General features: G+C 44.8%; 1 protein-coding gene across 2 annotated transcripts in view; it reads right to left on the bottom strand.

Moving 5' to 3' along the window:
• LOC128686728 (uncharacterized) overlaps window positions 1–22,284 on the bottom strand; it is a 111,800-nt gene extending 89,516 nt beyond the window's left edge. The window contains exon 1 of one of the 2 annotated variants that reach the window (XM_070082395.1): window positions 22,226–22,284. In XM_070082395.1, the coding sequence (XP_069938496.1) occupies window positions 22,226–22,277 (52 nt within the window). In that variant the 5' untranslated portion in view covers window positions 22,278–22,284. The remainder of the gene's footprint in view (window positions 1–22,225) is intronic. The other variant, XM_070082396.1, reaches the window with a different exon arrangement.
• Between the last annotated feature and the right edge of the window lie 775 nt (window positions 22,285–23,059).

Below are 23,059 nucleotides of genomic sequence, written 5' to 3'. Positions count from 1 at the left end.
CACTCATACACGTATACATACACAAAAAAAAAATAGGAAACAGACACGCAATGTTAAACTACAGACCAGTGCCACTGACATGTACTGTATGCAAAGTCATGGAGAAGATTATCAGGAGAAAACTGGTGGAGCACTTAGAAAGGAATGAAATTATGAACGACAATGAGAGATGGAAAATCCTGTGTCACCAATCTATTGCAGTTCTATAACAAGGTGACAACAGCTAGACAAGAGAGAGACAGGTGGGTAGATTGCATTTTTTTGTACTGTAAGAAGGCTTTAGACACAGTTCCACACAAGATGTTAGTGAGAAAGCTGGAGGACCAGGCAGGTATAACAGGAAAGGTACTGCAATGGATCAGAGAATGAATAACTGCAGGGAAGGCGTAAATGAGTCATAGTACGTGACAAGGTGTCATAGTGGGCTCCCGTGACGAGCGGGGTCCCACAATGCTCAGTCACAGAGTTGTCAGAAGTGGATTAGGCTGGAAATTGAGGTAGTGGAGGCAGGAACCATACATCGAACACACACACACACACACACACACACACACACACACACACACACACACACACACACACACACACACACACACACACACACACACACACACACACACACATACACACACACACAAACACACAAAAAAATGGCGGGGCCAGGAACTATGATTCGACCCCTGCAACCACAACTAGGTGAGTGCACACACACACACACACACACACACACACACACACACACAAACATACTATAAGGTCCAAGAAACCAAGAACAGTGATACCGATCCATTTTGTTTATGAGGTTGGAGTAGAAACTTCGTATCTACCCCAGCAAACACAACTTAGTGAACTTAAGATAAGTTGTAACGTACGTCTTGCAATGAATAAACTGAAGAATGAAGTGTAATCTTTGTATGTAGTAACTTTGTACCACCACTGAGCCATAGAGGTTTCAACAGGAAGGTTTCTCAAACACTTCCTGTCTAACATGTTTGTATCACCAACACGACCTGTGTATCTGACGTCTTCCAAGAGCCCCAGAAACTTTAATGGCACGTCTGTTCTGATACAACTCAGCGCCATATTGTCAAATAACTAAACAAAAGTGGTAATAAACTACTGTCAGTGAATAAAAAACTTTGAGCAAGACAAATGGTTGCCGTAACAAAAATTTCAGCTAGTGTTGCCACAGATAGTAATAGTGTTTTGAACACAATAGTGTTACATAATAATGTTTAATACCTGAGAACAATAAAAAATAGGGAAAGTTCAGTGTGAAGAGAGTGAATTTAGGAACTAGTAAGATTACAACAAAAATAGGAAAATCTTAGGATATTGGAGGATATCTGAGAAAACATAAAATTGCATAAATACTGCATTACAAACATATGAAAATACATAAATATGTTTATTGCTTGTGTATACATAGACTAGTGGGAGAACAAGTGTTGTGGGAGAACAAGTGTTGTGGGAGAACAAGTGTTGTGGGAGAACAAGTGTTGTGGGAGAACAAGTGTTGTGGGAGAACAAGTGTTGTGGGAGAACAAGTCTTGTGGGAGAACAAGTGTTGTGGGAGAACAAGTGTTGTGGGAGAACAAGTGTTGTGGGAGAACAAGTCTTGTGGGAGAACAAGTGTTGTGGGAGAACAAGTCTTGTGGGAGAACAAGTGTTGTGGGAGAACAAGTCTTGTGGGAGAACAAGTCTTGTGGGAGAACAAGTGTTGTGGGAGAACAAGTGTTGTGGGAGAACAAGTCTTGTGGGAGAACAAGTGTTGTGGGAGAACAAGTGTTGTGGGAGAACAAGTGTTGTGGGAGAACAAGTCTTGTGGGAGAACAAGTGTTGTGGGAGAACAAGTGTTGTGGGAGAACAAGTCTTGTGGGAGAACAAGTCTTGTGGGAGAACAAGTGTTGTGGGAGAACAAGTGTTGTGGGAGAACAAGTCTTGTGGGAGAACAAGTGTTGTGGGAGAACAAGTGTTGTGGGAGAACAAGTCTTGTGGGAGAACAAGTGTTGTGGGAGAACAAGTCTTGTGGGAGAACAAGTCTTGTGGGAGAACAAGTCTTGTGGGAGAACAAGTCTTGTGGGAGAACAAGTCTTGTGGGAGAACAAGTCTTGTGGGAGAACAAGTGTTGTGGGAGAACAAGTCTTGTGGGAGAACAAGTCTTGTGGGAGAACAAGTGTTGTGGGAGAACAAGTCTTGTGGGAGAACAAGTCTTGTGGGAGAACAAGTGTTGTGGGAGAACAAGTGTTGTGGGAGAACAAGTGTTGTGGGAGAACAAGTGTTGTGGGAGAACAAGTGTTGTGGGAGAACAAGTGTTGTGGGAGAACAAGTGTTGTGGGAGAACAAGTGTTGTGGGTGAACAAGTGTTGTGGGAGAACAAGTGTTGTGGGAGAACAAGTGTTGTGGGAGAACAAGTGTTGTGGGAGAACAAGTGTTGTGGGAGAACAAGTCTTGTGGGAGAACAAGTCTTGTGGGAGAACAAGTGTTGTGGGAGAACAAGTCTTGTGGGAGAACAAGTGTTGTGGGAGAACAAGTCTTGTGGGAGAACAAGTCTTGTGGGAGAACAAGTGTTGTGGGAGAACAAGTGTTGTGGGAGAACAAGTCTTGTGGGAGAACAAGTCTTGTGGGAGAACAAGTCTTGTGGGAGAACAAGTGTTGTGGGAGAACAAGTGTTGTGGGAGAACAAGTCTTGTGGGAGAACAAGTCTTGTGGGAGAACAAGTGTTGTGGGAGAACAAGTCTTGTGGGAGAACAAGTGTTGTGGGAGAACAAGTCTTGTGGGAGAGCCGTTAGGTGCAGATAGGACCGTATGACATGCAAGTGCAGGAAGGACAGTATGACATACAAGTGCAGGAAGGACAGTATGACATACAAGTGCAGGAAGGACAGTATGACATGCAAGTGCAGGAAGGACAGTATGACATACAAGTGCAGGAAGGACAGTATGACATGCAAGTGCAGGAAGGACAGTATGACATACAAGTGCAGGAAGGACAGTATGACATACAAGTGCAGGAAGGACAGTATGACATACAAGTGCAGGAAGGACAGTATGACATACAAGTGCAGGAAGGACAGTATGACATACAAGTGCAGGAAGGACAGTATGACATACAAGTGCAGGAAGGACAGTATGACATACAAGTGCAGGAAGGACAGTATGACATACAAGTGCAGGAAGGACAGTATGACATACAAGTGCAGGAAGGACAGTATGACATACAAGTGCAGGAAGGACAGTATGACATACAAGTGCAGGAAGGACAGTATGACATACAAGTGCAGGAAGGACAGTATGACATGCAAGTGCAGGAAGGACAGTATGACATACAAGTGCAGGAAGGACAGTATGACATACAAGTGCAGGAAGGACAGTATGACATACAAGTGCAGGAAGGACAGTATGACATACAAGTGCAGGAAGGACAGTATGACATACAAGTGCAGGAAGGACAGTATGACATACAAGTGCAGGAAGGACAGTATGACATACAAGTGCAGGAAGGACAGTATGACATACAAGTGCAGGAAGGACAGTATGACATACAAGTGCAGGAAGGACAGTATGACATACAAGTGCAGGAAGGACCGTATGACATACAAGTGCAGGAAGGACAGTATGACATACAAGTGCAGGAAGGACAGTATGACATACAAGTGCAGGAAGGACAGTATGACATACAAGTGCAGGAAGGACAGTATGACATACAAGTGCAGGAAGGACAGTATGACATACAAGTGCAGGAAGGACAGTATGACATACAAGTGCAGGAAGGACCGTATGACATGCAAGTGCAGGAAGGACCGTATGACATACAAGTGCAGGAAGGACAGTATGACATACAAGTGCAGGAAGGACCGTATGACATACAAGTGCAGGAAGGACCGTATGACATGCAAGTGCAGGAAGGACCGTATGACATACAAGTGCAGGAAGGACCGTATGACATACAAGTGCAGGAAGGACAGTATGACATACAAGTGCAGGAAGGACAGTATGACATACAAGTGCAGGAAGGACAGTATGACATGCAAGTGCAGGAAGGACAGTATGACATACAAGTGCAGGAAGGACAGTATGACATACAAGTGCAGGAAGGACAGTATGACATACAAGTGCAGGAAGGACAGTATGACATACAAGTGCAGGAAGGACAGTATGACATACAAGTGCAGGAAGGACAGTATGACATACAAGTGCAGGAAGGACAGTATGACATACAAGTGCAGGAAGGACCGTATGACATACAAGTGCAGGAAGGACAGTATGACATACAAGTGCAGGAAGGACAGTATGACATACAAGTGCAGGAAGGACAGTATGACATACAAGTGCAGGAAGGACAGTATGACATACAAGTGCAGGAAGGACAGTATGACATACAAGTGCAGGAAGGACAGTATGACATACAAGTGCAGGAAGGACAGTATGACATACAAGTGCAGGAAGGACAGTATGACATACAAGTGCAGGAAGGACAGTATGACATACAAGTGCAGGAAGGACAGTATGACATACAAGTGCAGGAAGGACAGTATGACATACAAGTGCAGGAAGGACAGTATGACATACAAGTGCAGGAAGGACAGTATGACATACAAGCGCAGGAAGGACAGTATGACATACAAGTGCAGGAAGGACAGTATGACATACAAGTGCAGGAAGGACAGTATGACATACAAGTGCAGGAAGGACAGTATGACATACAAGTGCAGGAAGGACAGTATGACATACAAGTGCAGGAAGGACAGTATGACATACAAGTGCAGGAAGGACAGTATGACATACAAGTGCAGGAAGGACAGTATGACATACAAGTGCAGGAAGGACAGTATGACATACAAGTGCAGGAAGGACAGTATGACATACAAGTGCAGGAAGGACAGTATGACATGCAAGTGCAGGAAGGACAGTATGACATACAAGTGCAGGAAGGACAGTATGACATGCAAGTGCAGGAAGGACAGTATGACATGCAAGTGCAGGAAGGACAGTATGACATGCAAGTGCAGGAAGGACAGTATGACATACAAGTGCAGGAAGGACAGTATGACATGCAAGTGCAGGAAGGACAGTATGACATGCAAGTGCAGGAAGGACAGTATGACATGCAAGTGCAGGAAGGACAGTATGACATGCAAGTGCAGGAAGGACAGTATGACATACAAGTGCAGTATGACATGCAAGTGCAGGAAGGAAGTGCAAGTGCAAGGACAGTATGACATGCAAGTGCAGGAAGGACAGTATGACATACAAGTGCAGGAAGGACAGTATGACATGCAAGTGCAGGAAGGACAGTATGACATACAAGTGCAGGAAGGACAGTATGACATGCAAGTGCAGGAAGGACAGTATGACATGCAAGTACAGGAAGGAGTATGACATGACATACAAGTGCAGGAAGGACAGTATGACATGCAAGAGCAGGAAGGACAGTATGACATACAAGTGCAGGAAGGACAGTATGACATACAAGTGCAGGAAGGACAGTATGACATGTAAGTGCAGGAAGGACAGTATGACATACAAGTGCAGGAAGGACAGTATGACATACAAGTGCAGGAAGGACAGTATGACATACAAGTGCAGGAAGGACAGTACAAGTGCAGGAAGGACCGTATGACATACAAGTGCAGGAAGGACAGTATGACATACAAGTGCAGGAAGGACAGTATGACATACAAGTGCAGGAAGGACAGTATGACATACAAGTGCAGGAAGGACAGTATGACATACAAGTGCAGGAAGGACAGTATGACATGCAAGTGCAGGAAGGAATGACATGCAAGTGGAAGGACCGTATGTACAAGTGCAGGAAGGACAGTATGACATACAAGTGCAGGAAGGACAGTATGACATACAAGTGCATGAAGGACAGTATGACATACAAGTGCAGGAAGGACAGTATGACATGCAAGTGCAAGTGCAGTGGAAGGACAGTATGACATACAAGTGCAGGAAGGACAAGTATGACATACAAGTGCAGGAAGGACAGTATGACATACAAGTGCAGGAAGGACAGTATGACATACAAGTGCAGGAAGGACAGTATGACATACAAGTGCAGGAAGGACCGTGTGACATGCAAGTGCAGGAAGGACAGTATGACATACAAGTGCAGGAAGGACAGTATGACATACAAGTGCAGGAAGGACAGTATGACATACAAGTGCAGGAAGGACAGTATGACATACAAGTGCAGGAAGGACCGTATGACATGTGACATGCAAGTGCAGGAAGGACAGTATGACATGCAAGTGCAGGAAGGACAGTATGACATACAAGTGCAGGAAGGACAGTATGACATACAAGTGCAGGAAGGACAGTATGACATACAAGTGCAGGAAGGACAGTATGACATACAAGTGCAGGAAGGACAGTATGACATACAAGTGCAGGAAGGACAGTATGACATACAAGTGCAGGAAGGACAGTATGACATACAAGTGCAGGAAGGACAGTATGACATACAAGTGCAGGAAGGACAGTATGACATACAAGTGCAGGAAGGACAGTATGACATACAAGTGCAGGAAGGACAGTATGACATACAAGTGCAGGAAGGACAGTATGACATGCAAGTGCAGGAAGGACAGTATGACATACAAGTGCAGGAAGGACAGTATGACATACAAGTGCAGGAAGGACAGTATGACATACAAGTGCAGGAAGGACAGTATGACATACAAGTGCAGGAAGGACAGTATGACATACAAGTGCAGGAAGGACAGTATGACATACAAGTGCAGGAAGGACATGTACAAGTGCAGGAAGGACAGTATGACACAAGTGCAGGAAGGACAGTATGACATACAAGTATGACATGACATACAAGTGCAGGAAGGACAGTATGACATACAAGTGCAGGAAGGACAGTATGACATACAAGTGCAGGAAGGACAGTATGACATACAAGTGCAGGAAGGACAGTATGACATACAAGTGCAGGAAGGACAGTATGACATACAAGTGCAGGAAGGACCGTATGACATACAAGTGCAGGAAGGACAGTATGACATACAAGTGCAGGAAGGACAGTATGACATACAAGTGCAGGAAGGACAGTATGACATACAAGTGCAGGAAGGACCGTATGACATGCAAGTGCAGGAAGGACATTATGACATGCAAGTGCAGGAAGGACAGTATGTCATACAAGTGCAGGAAGGACCGTATGACATACAAGTGCAGGAAGGACAGTATGACATACAAGTGCATGAAGGACCGTGTGACATACAAGTGCAGGAAGGACAGTATGACATACAAGTGCAGGAAGGACAGTATGACATACAAGTGCAGGAAGGACAGTATGACATACAAGTGCAGGAAGGACAGTATGACATACAAGTGCAGGAAGGACAGTATGACAAGTGCAGGAAGGACAGTATGACAGGAAGGACAGTATGACATACAAGTGCAGGAAGGAATGTGCAGGAAGGACAGTATGACATACAAGTGCAAGTGCAGGAAGGACAGTATGACATAGTGCAAGTGCAGGAAGGACAGTATGACATACAAGTGCAGGAAGGAAGTATGACAAGTGCAGGAAGGACAGTATGACATACAAGTGCAGGAAGGACAGTATGACATACAAGTGCAAGTGCAGGAAGGACAAGTGCATGACATTCAAGTGCAGGAAGGACAGTATGACATACAAGTGCAGGAAGGACAGTATGACATACAAGTGCAGGAAGGACAGTATGACATACATGTGCAGGAAGGACAGTATGACATACAAGTGCAGGAAGGACAGTATGACATACAAGTGCAGGAAGGACAGTATGACATACAAGTGCAGGAAGGACAGTATGACATACAAGTGCAGGAAGGACAGTATGACATACAAGTGCAGGAAGGACAGTATGACATACAAGTGCAGGAAGGACAGTATGACATACAAGTGCAGGAAGGACAGTATGACATACAAGTGCAGGAAGGACAGTATGACATACAAGTGCAGGAAGGACAGTATGACATACAAGTGCAGGAAGGACAGTATGACATACAAGTGCAGGAAGGACAGTATGACATACAAGTGCAGGAAGGACAGTATGACATACAAGTGCAGGAAGGACATGACACAAGTGCAGGAAGGACAGTATGACATACAAGTGCAGGAAGGACAGTATGACATACAAGTGCAGGAAGGACAGTATGACATACAAGTGCAGGAAGGACAGTATGTACAAGTGACATACAAGTGCAGGAAGGACAGTATGACATACAAGTGCAGGAAGGACAGTATGACATACAAGTGCAGGAAGGACAGGAAGGTATGACATACAAGTGCAGGAAGGACAGTATGACATACAAGTGCAGGAAGGACAGTATGACATACAAGTGCAGGAAGGACAGTATGACATACAAGTGCAGGAAGGACAGTATGACATACAAGTGCAGGAAGGACAGTATGACATACAAGTGCAGGAAGGACAGTATGACATACAAGTGCAGGAAGGACAGGAAGGAGGACCGTATGACATACAAGTGCCGTATGACATACAAGTGCAGGAAGGACAGTATGACATACAAGTGCAGGAAGGACAGTATGACATACAAGTGCAGGAAGGACAGTATGACATACAAGTGCAGGAAGGACAGTATGACATACAAGTGCAGGAAGGACAGTATGACATACAAGTGCAGGAAGGACAGTATGACATACAAGTGCAGGAAGGACAGTATGACATACAAGTGCAGGAAGGACAGTATGACATACAAGTGCAGGAAGGACAGTATGACATACAAGTGCAGGAAGGACAGTATGACATACAAGTGCAGGAAGGACAGTATGACATACAAGTGCAGGAAGGACAGTATGACATACAAGTGCAGGAAGGACAGTATGACATACAAGTGCAGGAAGGACAGTATGACATACAAGTGCAGGAAGGACAGTATGACATACAAGTGCAGGAAGGACAGTATGACATACAAGTGCAGGAAGGACAGTATGACATACAAGTGCAGGAAGGACAGTATGACATACAAGTGCAGGAAGGACCGTATGACATACAAGTGCAGGAAGGACAGTATGACATACAAGTGCAGGAAGGACAGTATGACATACAAGTGCAGGAAGGACAGTATGACATACAAGTGCAGGAAGGACAGTATGACATACAAGTGCAGGAAGGACAGTATGACATACAAGTGCAGGAAGGACAGTATGACATACAAGTGCAGGAAGGACAGTATGACATACAAGTGCAGGAAGGACAGTATGACATACAAGTGCAGGAAGGACAGTATGACATACAAGTGCAGGAAGGACAGTATGACATACAAGTGCAGGAAGGACAGTATGACATACAAGTGCAGGAAGGACAGTATGACATACAAGTGCAAGTGCAGGAAGGACAGTATGACATACCAGTGCAGGAAGGACAGTATGACATACAAGTGCAGGAAGGACAGTATGACATACAAGTGCAGGAAGGACAGTATGACATACAAGTGCAGGAAGGACAGTATGACATACAAGTGCAGGAAGGACAGTATGACATACAAGTGCAGGAAGGACAGTATGACATACAAGTGCAGGAAGGACAGTATGACATACAAGTGCAGGAAGGACAGTATGACATACAAGTGCAGGAAGGACAGTATGACATACAAGTGCAGGAAGGACAGTATGACATACAAGTGCAGGAAGGACAGTATGACATACAAGTGCAGGAAGGACAGTATGACATACAAGTGCAGGAAGGACAGTATGACATACAAGTGCAGGAAGGACAGTATGACATACAAGTGCAGGAAGGACAGTATGACATACAAGTGCAGGAAGGACAGTATGTAGTGACAGTATGACATACAAGTGCAGGAAGGACAGTATGACATACAAGTGCAGGAAGGACAGTATGACATACAAGTGCAGGAAGGACAGTATGACATACAAGTGCAGGAAGGACATGACATACAAGTGACATACAAGTGCAGGAAGGACAGTATGACATACAAGTGCAGGAAGGACAGTATGACATACAAGTGCAGGAAGGACAGTATGACATACAAGTGCAGGAAGGACAGTATGTAGTGACAGGAAGGACAGTATGACACAAGTGCAGGAAGGACAGTATGACATACAAGTGCAGGAAGGACAGTATGACATACAAGTGCAGGAAGGACAGTATGACATACAAGTGCAGGAAGGACAGTATGACATACAAGTGCAGGAAGGACAGTATGACATACAAGTGCAGGAAGGACAGTATGACATTCAAGTGCAGGAAGGACAGTATGACATACAAGTGCAGGAAGGACAGTATGACATACAAGTGCAGGAAGGACAGTATGACATATGACATACAAGTGCAGGAAGACAGTATGACATACAAGTGCAGGAAGGACAGTATGACATACAAGTGCAGGAAGGACAGTATGACATACAAGTGCAGGAAGGACAGTATGACATACAAGTGCAGGAAGGACAGTATGACATACAAGTGCAGGAAGGACAGTATGACATACAAGTGCAGGAAGGACAGTATGACATACAAGTGCAGGAAGGACAGTATGACATACAAGTGCAGGAAGGACAGTATGACATACAAGTGCAGGAAGGACAGTATGACATACAAGTGCAGGAAGGACAGTATGACATACAAGTGCAGGAAGGACAGTATGACACAAGTGCAGGAAGGACACATACAAGACAGTATGCAAGTGCAGGAAGGACAGTATGACATACAAGTGCAGGAAGGACAGTATGACATACAAGTGCAGGAAGGACAGTATGACATACAAGTGCAGGAAGGACAGTATGACATACAAGTGCAGGAAGGAAGTATGACAGTGCATGACATGCAGGAAGGACAGTATGACATACAAGTGCAGGAAGGACAGTATGTACAAGTGACATGACACAAGTGCAGGAAGGACAGTATGACATACAAGTGCAGGAAGGACAGTATGACATACAAGTGCAGGAAGGACATGTATGACATGACATACAAGTGCAGGAAGGACAGTATGACATACAAGTGCAGGAAGGACAGTATGACATACAAGTGCAGGAAGGACAGTATGACATACAAGTGCAGGAAGGACAGTATGACATACAAGTGCAGGAAGGACAGTATGACATACAAGTGCAAGTGCAGGAAGGACAGTATGACATACAAGTGCAGGAAGGACAGTATGACATACAAGTGCAGGAAGGACAGTATGACATACAAGTGCAGGAAGGACAGTATGACATACAAGTGCTGGAAGGACAGTATGACATACAAGTGCAGGAAGGACAGTATGACATACAAGTGCATGAAGGACAGTATGACATACAAGTGCAGGAAGGACAGTATGACATACAAGTGCAGGAAGGACAGTATGACATACAAGTGCAGGAAGGACAGTATGACATACAAGTGCAGGAAGGACAGTATGACATACAAGTGCAGGAAGGACAGTATGACATACAAGTGCAGGACAGGAAGGACAGTATGACATACAAGTGCAGGAAGGACGTATGACATGCAAGTGCAGGAAGGACAGTATGACATACAAGTGCAGGAAGGACAGTATGTACAAGTGACATACAAGTGCAGGAAGGACAGTATGACATACAAGTGCAGGAAGGACAGTATGACATACAAGTGCAGGAAGGACAGTATGACATGCAAGTGACATACAAGTGCAGGAAGGACAGTATGACATACAAGTGCAGGAAGGACAGTAGTATGACATGACACAAGTGCAGGAAGGACAGTATGACATACAAGTGCAGGAAGGACAGTATGACACAAGTGCAGGAAGGACAATGACATGCAGGAAGGACAGTATGACATACAAGTGCAGGAAGGACATACAAGTGCAGGAAGGAGTATGACATACAAGTGCAGGAAGGACAGTATGACATACAAGTGCAGGAAGGACAGTATGACATACAAGTGCAGGAAGGAAGTATGACCGTATACAAGTGCAGGAAGGACAGTATGACATACAAGTGCAGGAAGGACAGTATGACATACAAGTGCAGGAAGGACAGTATGACATACAAGTGCAGGAAGGACAGTATGACATACAAGTGCAGGAAGGAGTGCAGGAAGGTATGACATACAAGTGCAGGAAGGACAGTATGACATACAAGTGCAGGAAGGACAGTATGACATACAAGTGCAGGAAGGACAGTATGACAGTACAAGTGCAGGAAGGACAGTATGACATACAAGTGCAGGAAGGACAGTATGTATGACATACAAGCGCAGGAAGGACAGTATGACATACAAGCGCAGGAAGGACAGTATGACATACAAGTGCAGGAAGGACAGTATGACATACAAGCGCAGGAAGGACAGTAGGACATACAAGCGCAGGAAGGACAGTATGACATACAAGTGCAGGAAGGACAGTATGACATACAAGTGCAGGAAGGACAGTATGACATACAAGTGCAGGAAGTATGACAGTATGACATACAAGTGCAGGAAGGACAGTATGACATACAAGTGCAGGAAGGAAGTATGACATGCAACAGGAAGGACCGTATGACATACAAGTGCAGGAAGGACAGTATGACATACAAGTGCAGGAAGGAGTATGACATACAAGTGCAGGAAGGACAGTATGACATACAAGTGCAGGAAGGAAGTATGACATACAAGTGCAGGAAGGAGTATGACATACAAGTGCAGGAAGGACAGTATGACATACAAGTGCAAGTGCAGGAAGGACAGTATGACATACAAGTGCAGGAAGGACAGTATGACATACAAGTGCAGGAAGGACAGTATGACATACAAGCGCAGGAAGGACCGTATGACATACAAGTGCAGGAAGGAAGTATGACAAGTGCAGGAAGGACAGTATGACATACAAGCGCAGGAAGGACAGTATGACATACAAGTGCAGGAAGGACAGTATGACATACAAGCGCAGGAAGGACAGTATGACATACAAGTGCAGGAAGGACAGTATGACATACAAGCGCAGGAAGGACAGTATGACATACAAGTGCAGGAAGGACAGTATGACAAACAACAGCAGGAAGGACAGAATGACATAGATCTCCAGGAAGGACAGTACGACATACAAGTGCAGGAAGGACAGTATGACATACAAGTGCAGGAAGGACAGTATGACATACAAGTGCAGGAAGGACAGTATGACATACAAGTGCAGGAAGGACAGTATGACATACAAGTGCAGGAAGGACAGTATGACATACAAGTGCAGGAAGGACAGTATGACATACAAGTGCAGGAAGGACAGTATGACATACAAGTGCAGGAAGGACAGTATGACACAAGTGCAGGAAGGACAGTATGACATACAAGTGCAGGAAGGACAGTATGACACAAGTGCAGGAAGGACAGTATGACATACAAGTGCAGGAAGGACAGTATGACATACAAGTGCAGGAAGGACAGTATGACATACAAGTGCAGGAAGGACAGTATGACATACAAGTGCAGGAAGGACAGTATGACATACAAGTGCAGGAAGGACAGTATGACATTCAAGTGCGGGAAGGACAGTATGACAGTATGTCATTCAAGTGCAGGAAGGACAGTATGACATACAAGTGCAGGAAGGACAGTATGACATACAAGTGCAGGAAGGACAGTATGACATACAAGTGCAGGAAGGACAGTATGACATACAAGTGCAGGAAGGACAGTATGACATACAAGTGCAGGAAGGACAGTATGACATACAAGTGCAGGAAGGACAGTATGACATACAAGTGCAGGAAGGACATTATGACATACAAGTGCAGGAAGGACAGTATGACATACAAGTGCAGGAAGGAAGTGCAGGAAGGACAGTATGACATACAAGTGCAGGAAGGACAGTATGACATACAAGTGCAGGAAGGACAGTATGCAAGTGCATGAAGGACCGTATGACATACAAGTGCAGGAAGGACAGTATGACATACAAGTGCAGGAAGGACAGTATGACATACAAGTGCAGGAAGGACCGTATGACATACAAGTGCAGGAAGGACCGTATGACATACAAGTGCAGGAAGGACAGTATGACATACAAGTGCAGGAAGGACAGTATGACATACAAGTGCAGGAAGGACAGTATGACATACAAGTGCAGGAAGGACAGTATGACATACAAGTGCAGGAAGGACAGTATGACATACAAGTGCAGGAAGGACAGTATGACATACAAGTGCAGGAAGGACAGTATGACATACAAGTGCAGGAAGGACAGTATGACATACAAGTGCAGGAAGGACAGTATGACATACAAGTGCAGGAAGGACAGTATGACATACAAGTGCAGGAAGGACAGTATGACATACAAGTGCAGGAAGGACAGTATGACATACAAGTGCAGGAAGGACAGTATGACATACAAGTGCAGGAAGGACAGTATGACATACAAGTGCAGGAAGGACAGTATGACATACAAGTGCAGGAAGGACAGTATGACATACAAGTGCAGGAAGGACAGTATGACATACAAGTGCAGGAAGGACAGTATGACATACAAGTGCAGGAAGGACAGTATGACATACAAGTGCAGGAAGGACAGTATGACATACAAGTGCAGGAAGGACAGTATGACATACAAGTGCAGGAAGGACAGTATGACATACAAGTGCAGGAAGGACAGTATGACATACAAGTGCAGGAAGGACAGTATGACATACAAGTGCAGGAAGGACAGTATGACATACAAGTGCAGGAAGGACAGTATGACATACAAGTGCAGGAAGGACAGTATGACATACAAGTGCAGGAAGGACAGTATGACATACAAGTGCAGGAAGGACAGTATGACATACAAGTGCAGGAAGGACAGTATGACATACAAGTGCAGGAAGGACAGTATGACATACAAGTGCAGGAAGGACAGTATGACATACAAGTGCAGGAAGGACAGTATGACATACAAGTGCAGGAAGGACAGTATGACATACAAGTGCAGGAAGGACAGTATGACATACAAGTGCAGGAAGGACAGTATGACATACAAGTGCAGGAAGGACAGTATGACATACAAGTGCAGGAAGGACAGTATGACATACAAGTGCAGGAAGGACAGTATGACATACAAGTGCAGGAAGGAGTATGACATACAAGTGCAGGAAGGACAGTATGACATACAAGTGCAGGAAGGACAGTATGACATACAAGTGCAGGAAGGACAGTATGACATACAAGTGCAGGAAGGACAGTATGACATACAAGTGCAGGAAGGACAGTATGACATACAAGTGCAGGAAGGACAGTATGACATACAAGTGCAGGAAGGACAGTATGACATACAAGTGCAGGAAGGACAGTATGACATACAAGTGCAGGAAGGACAGTATGACATACAAGTGCAGGAAGGACAGTATGACATACAAGTGCAGGAAGGACAGTATGACATACAAGTGCAGGAAGGACAGTATGACATACAAGTGCAGGAAGGACAGTATGACATACAAGTGCAGGAAGGACAGTATGACATACAAGTGCAGGAAGGACAGTATGACATACAAGTGCAGGAAGGACAGTATGACATACAAGTGCAGGAAGGACAGTATGACATACAAGTGCAGGAAGGACAGTATGACATACAAGTGCAGGAAGGACAGTATGACATACAAGTGCAGGAAGGACAGTATGACATACAAGTGCAGGAAGGACAGTATGACATACAAGTGCAGGAAGGACAGTATGACATACAAGTGCAGGAAGGACAGTATGACATACAAGTGCAGGAAGGACAGTATGACATACAAGTGCAGGAAGGACAGTATGACATACAAGTGCAGGAAGGACAGTATGACATACAAGTGCAGGAAGGACAGTATGACATACAAGTGCAGGAAGGACAGTATGACATACAAGTGCAGGAAGGACAGTATGACATACAAGTGCAGGAAGGACAGTATGACATACAAGTGCAGGAAGGACAGTATGACATACAAGTGCAGGAAGGACAGTATGACATACAAGTGCAGGAAGGACAGTATGACATACAAGTGCAGGAAGGACAGTATGACATACAAGTGCAGGAAGGTATGACATACAAGTGCAGGAAGGACAGTATGACATACAAGTGCAGGAAGGACAGTATGACATACAAGTGCAGGAAGGACAGTATGACATACAAGTGCAGGAAGGACAGTATGACATACAAGTGCAGGAAGGACAGTATGACATACAAGTGCAGGAAGGACAGTATGACATACAAGTGCAGGAAGGACAGTATGACATACAAGTGCAGGAAGGACAGTATGACATACAAGTGCAGGAAGGACAGTATGACATACAAGTGCAGGAAGGACAGTATGACATACAAGTGCAGGAAGGACAGTATGACATACAAGTGCAGGAAGGACAGTATGACATACAAGTGCAGGAAGGACAGTATGACATACAAGTGCAGGAAGGACAGTATGACATACAAGTGCAGGAAGGACAGTATGACATACAAGTGCAGGAAGGACAGTATGACATACAAGTGCAGGAAGGAGTATGACATACAAGTGCAGGAAGGACAGTATGACATACAAGTGCAGGAAGGACAGTATGACATACAAGTGCAGGAAGGACAGTATGACATACAAGTGCAGGAAGGACAGTATGACATACAAGTGCAGGAAGGACAGTATGACATACAAGTGCAGGAAGGACAGTATGACATACAAGTGCAGGAAGGACAGTATGACATACAAGTGCAGGAAGGACAGTATGACATACAAGTGCAGGAAGGACAGTATGACATACAAGTGCAGGAAGGACAGTATGACATACAAGTGCAGGAAGGACAGTATGACATACAAGTGCAGGAAGGACAGTATGACATACAAGTGCAGGAAGGACAGTATGACATACAAGTGCAGGAAGGACAGTATGACATACAAGTGCAGGAAGGACAGTATGACATACAAGTGCAGGAAGGACAGTATGACATACAAGTGCAGGAAGGACATACAAGTAGGAAGGACATACAAGTGCAGGAAGGACAGTATGACATACAAGTGCAGGAAGGACAGTATGACATACAAGTGCAGGAAGGACAGTATGACATACAAGTGCAGGAAGGACAGTATGACATACAAGTGCAGGAAGGACAGTATGACATACAAGTGCAGGAAGGACAGTATGACATACAAGTGCAGGAAGGACAGTATGACATACAAGTGCAGGAAGGACAGTATGACATACAAGTGCAGGAAGGACAGGAAGGACAGTATGACATACAAGTGCAGGAAGGACAGTATGACATACAAGTGCAGGAAGGACATTATGACATACAAGTGCAGGAAGGATATACAAGTGCAGGAAGGACAGTATGACATACAAGTGCAGGAAGGACAGTATGACATACAAGTGCAGGAAGGACAGTATGACATACAAGTGCAGGAAGGACAGTATGACATACAAGTGCAGGAAGGACAGTATGACATACAAGTGCAGGAAGGACAGTATGACATACAAGTGCAGGAAGGACAGTATGACATACAAGTGCAGGAAGGACAGTATGACATACAAGTGCAGGAAGGACAGTATGACATACAAGTGCAGGAAGGACAGTATGACATACAAGTGCAGGAAGGACAGTAGGACGTACAAGTGCAGGAAGGACAGTATGACATACAAGTGCAGGAAGGACAGTATGACATACAAGTGCAGGAAGGACAGTATGACATACAAGTGCAGGAAGGACAGTATGACATACAAGTGCAGGAAGGACAGTATGACATACAAGTGCAGGAAGGACAGTAGGACGTACAAGTGCAGGAAGGACAGTAGGACGTACAAGTGCAGGAAGGACAGTATGACATACAAGTGCAGGAAGGACAGTATGACATACAAGTGCAGGAAGGACAGTATGAGTAGTGACGTACAAGTGGAGGAAGGACAGTATGAGTACAAGTGCAGGAAGGACAGTATGATACAAGTGCAGGAAGGACAGTAGGACGTACAAGTGACAGTATGATACAAGAGCAGGAAGGACAGTATGACATACAAGTGCAGGAAGGACAGTATGACGTACAAGTGCAGGAAGGACAGTATGACTTACAAGTGCAGGAAGGACAGTATGACATACAAGTGCAGGAAGGACAGTATGACATACAAGTGCAGGAAGGACAGTATGACATACAAGTGCAGGAAGGACAGTATGACATACAAGTGCAGGAAGGACAGTATGACATACAAGTGCAGGAAGGACAGTATGACATACAAGTGCAGGAAGGACAGTATGACATACAAGTGCAGGAAGGACAGTATGACATACAAGTGCAGGAAGGACAGTATGACATACAAGTGCAGGAAGGACAGTATGACATACAAGTGCAGGAAGGACATTATGACATACAAGTGCAGGAAGGACAGTATGACGTACAAGTGCAGGAAGGACAGTATGACATACAAGTGCAGGAAGGACAGTATGACATACAAGTGCAGGAAGGACAGTATGACATACAAGTGCAGGAAGGACAGTATGACATACAAGTGCAGGAAGGACAGTATGACATACAAGTGCAGGAAGGACAGTATGACATACAAGTGCAGGAAGGACAGTATGACATACAAGTGCAGGAAGGACAGTATGACATACAAGTGCAGGAAGGACAGTATGACATACAAGTGCAGGAAGGACAGTATGACATACAAGTGCAGGAAGGACAGTATGACATACAAGTGCAGGAAGGACAGTATGACATACAAGTGCAGGAAGGACAGTATGACATACAAGTGCAGGAAGGACAGTATGACATACAAGTGCAGGAAGGACAGTATGACATACAAGTGCAGGAAGGACAGTATGACATACAAGTGCAGGAAGGACAGTATGACATACAAGTGCAGGAAGGTATGACATACAAGTGCAGGAAGGACAGTATGACATACAAGTGCAGGAAGGACAGTATGACATACAAGTGCAGGAAGGACAGTATGACATACAAGTGCAGGAAGGACAGTATGACATACAAGTGCAGGAAGGACAGTATGACATACAAGTGCAGGAAGGACAGTATGACATACAAGTGCAGGAAGGACAGTATGACATACAAGTGCAGGAAGGACCCTATGACATACAAGTGCAGGAAGGACAGTATGACATACAAGTGCAGGAAGGACAGTATGACATACAAGTGCAGGAAGGACAGTATGACATACAAGTGCAGGAAGGACAGTATGACGTACAAGTGCAGGAAGGACAGTATGACGTACAAGTGCAGGAAGGACAGTATGACATACAAGTGCAGGAAGGACAGTATGACATACAAGTGCAGGAAGGACAGTATGACATACAAGTGCAGGAAGGACAGTATGACATACAAGTGCAGGAAGGACAGTATGACATACAAGTGCAGGAAGGACAGTATGACATACAAGTGCAGGAAGGACAGTATGACATACAAGTGCAGGAAGGACAGACAGTATGACATACAAGCGCAGGAAGGACAGTATGACATACAAGTGCAGGAAGGACAGTATGACATACAAGTGCAGGAAGGACAGTATGACATACAAGTGCAGGAAGGACAGTATGACATACAAGTGCAGGAAGGACAGTATGACATACAAGTGCAGGAAGGACAGTATGACATACAAGTGCAGGAAGGACAGTATGACATACAAGTGCAGGAAGGACAGTATGACATACAAGTGCAGGAAGGACAGTATGACATACAAGTGCAGGAAGGACAGTATGACATACAAGTGCAGGAAGGACAGTATGACATACAAGTGCAGGAAGGACAGTATGACATACAAGTGCAGGAAGGACAGTAGGACATACAAGTGCAGGAAGGACAGTATGACATACAAGTGCAGGAAGGACATTATGACATACAAGTGCAGGAAGGACAGTATGACATACAAGTGCAGGAAGGACAGTATGACATACAAGTGCAGGAAGGACAGTATGACATACAAGTGCAGGAAGGACAGTATGACATACAAGTGCAGGAAGGACAGTATGACATACAAGTGCAGGAAGGACAGTATGACATACAAGTGCAGGAAGGACAGTATGACATACAAGTGCAGGAAGGACAGTATGACATACAAGTGCAGGAAGGACAGTATGACATACAAGTGCAGGAAGGACAGTATGACATACAAGTGCAGGAAGGACAGTATGACATACAAGTGCAGGAAGGACAGTATGACATACAAGTGCAGGAAGGACAGTATGACATACAAGTGCAGGAAGGACAGTATGACATACAAGTGCAGGAAGGACAGTATGACATACAAGTGCAGGAAGGACAGTATGACATACAAGTGCAGGAAGGACAGTATGACATACAAGTGCAGGAAGGACAGTATGACATACAAGTGCAGACATACAAGTGCAGGAAGGACATTATGACATACAAGTGCAGGAAGGACAGTAGTGACAGTAGGATACAAGTGCAGGAAGGACAGTATGACATACAAGTGCAGGAAGGACAGTATGACATACAAGTGCAGGAAGGACAGTATGACATACAAGTGCAGGAAGGACACTATGACATACAAGTGCAGGAAGGACAGTAGGACGTACAAGTGCAGGAAGGACAGTATGACATACAAGTGCAGGAAGGACAGTATGACATACAAGTGCAGGAAGGACAGTATGACATACAAGTGCAGGAAGGACAGTATGACATACAAGTGCAGGAAGGACAGTATGACATACAAGTGCAGGAAGGACAGTATGACGTACAAGTGCAGGAAGGAAGGACAGTATGACATACAAGTGCAGGAAGGACAGTATGACATACAAGTGCAGGAATGACAGTATGACATACAAGTGCAGGAAGGACAGTATGACATACAAGTGCAGGAAGGACAGTATGACATACAAGTGCAGGAAGGACAGTATGACATACAAGTGCAGGAAGGACAGTATGACATACAAGTGCAGGAAGGACAGTATGACATACAAGTGCAGGAAGGACAGTATGACATACAAGTGCAGGAAGGACAGTATGACATACAAGTGCAGGAAGGACAGTATGACATACAAGTGCAGGAAGGACAGTATGACATACAAGTGCAGGAAGGACAGTATGACATACAAGTGCAGGAAGGACAGTATGACGTACAAGTGCAGGAAGGACAGTATGACATACAAGTGCAGGAAGGACAGTATGACATACAAGTGCAGGAAGGACAGTATGACATACAAGTGCAGGAAGGACAGTATGACATACAAGTGCAGGAAGGACAGTATGACATACAAGTGCAGGAAGGACAGTATGACATACAAGTGCAGGAAGGACAGTATGACATACAAGTGCAGGAAGGACAGTATGACATACAAGTGCAGGAAGGACAGTATGACGTACAAGTGCAGGAAGGACAGTATGACATACAAGTGCAGGAAGGACAGTATGACGTACAAGTGCAGGAAGGACAGTATGACGTACAAGTGCAGGAAGGACAGTATGACGTACAAGTGCAGGAAGGACAGTATGACGTACAAGTGCAGGAAGGACAGTATGACATACAAGTGCAGGAAGGACAGTATGACATACAAGTGCAGGAAGGACAGTATGACATACAAGTGCAGGAAGGACAGTATGACGTACAAGTGCAGGAAGGACAGTATGACATACAAGTGCAGGAAGGACAGTATGACATACAAGTGCAGGAAGGACAGTATGACATACAAGTGCAGGAAGGACAGTATGACGTACAAGTGCAGGAAGGACAGTATGACATACAAGTGCAGGAAGGACAGTATGACGTACAAGTGCAGGAAGGACAGTATGACGTACAAGTGCAGGAAGGACAGTATGACATACAAGTGCAGGAAGGACATTATGACATACAAGTGCAGGAAGGACACTATGACATACAAGTGCAGGAAGGACAGTATGACATACAAGTGCAGGAAGGACAGTATGACGTACAAGTGCAGGAAGGACACTATGACATACAAGTGCAAGAAGGACACTATGACATACAAGTGCAGGAAGGACAGTATGACATACAAGTGCAGGAAGGACAGTATGACGTACAAGTGCAAGAAGGACACTATGACATACAAGTGCAGGAAGGACAGTATGACGTACAAGTGCAGGAAGGACATTATGACATACAAGTGCAGGAAGGACACTATGACATACAAGTGCAGGAAGGACAGTAGGACGTACAAGTGCAGGAAGGACAGTAGGACGTACAAGTGCAGGAAGGACAGTAGGACGTACAAGTGCAGGAAGGACAGTAGGACATACAAGTGCAGGAAGGACATGGGAACATGAAGGACATTCAGGCATATCATGAGGAAAGACCTAAGGCAAGTAGGTAGAGGCAAGAGGTACCTGTACTAGCAGCAGCAACTATCAGTAGCAAGACAGTCCTCAAAGAACACATGGTAAATGACTTGAGTTACTGTGCCCGCTATCTGTTATATATACTCTCTCTCTCTCTCTCTCTCTCTCTCTCTCTCTCTCTCTCTCTCTCTCTCTCTCTCTCTCTCTCTCTCTCTCTCTCTCTTTCGCTCTCCTTTCCCTCATCGCTAAATGCCTTCGTTCCACTAACCTTCTTCTTTTATTCTCACTTTAATCTCACTCCACATCACTAAATCTACTGGCGTTAAAGGTGGAGAAAACAATGTCTTCTGGTATTAACTCTAGAGAGAAAAGTAACTACATGTGGTATGCAAAGGGAACGTTATAATTTATTCGACATAAGTCACACACGAAATCGTATCACACGATTGCAAACAAACCATACCACGGGTTGGGTTAGAACCAACGCGACGGTCTGGAGTTTTGTGGCTTTCTGATCGCGGGTTCTAACCCCATCCGTGGCATGGTTTGTCACACACCCATGTGAGTATTACCTCCAGGCCAGTGAACCAGCCCAGTAAGAGTGTGACAGTCGGGGCCCCACTGCTCTGCTAATTGCTGGTGCATCAGGCAATAGGTAACTGAAGTAATACAGGAGAGAGAGCGATAGGTAGACTTCATCTTCTTGGACTGCAAGAAGGATATCGACACAGTACCGAGCAAGAGACCGGCTCAAAAACTAGAGGAGTACTGAAAGCACTGCAGTGGTTCAAGGACTCCTTGACAGGAAGGAAACAACGAGTGTTAGTACATGATAAGGTGTCAGAGTGGGGGCATATATCGAGTAGGGTTCCACAAGGGTCA

The sequence above is a fragment of the Cherax quadricarinatus genome, chromosome 7, assembly GCF_038502225.1.
Source record: "Cherax quadricarinatus isolate ZL_2023a chromosome 7, ASM3850222v1, whole genome shotgun sequence".
Lineage (NCBI taxonomy): Eukaryota > Metazoa > Arthropoda > Malacostraca > Decapoda > Parastacidae > Cherax > Cherax quadricarinatus.
This window is presented reverse-complemented; position numbering and strand designations above follow the sequence as displayed.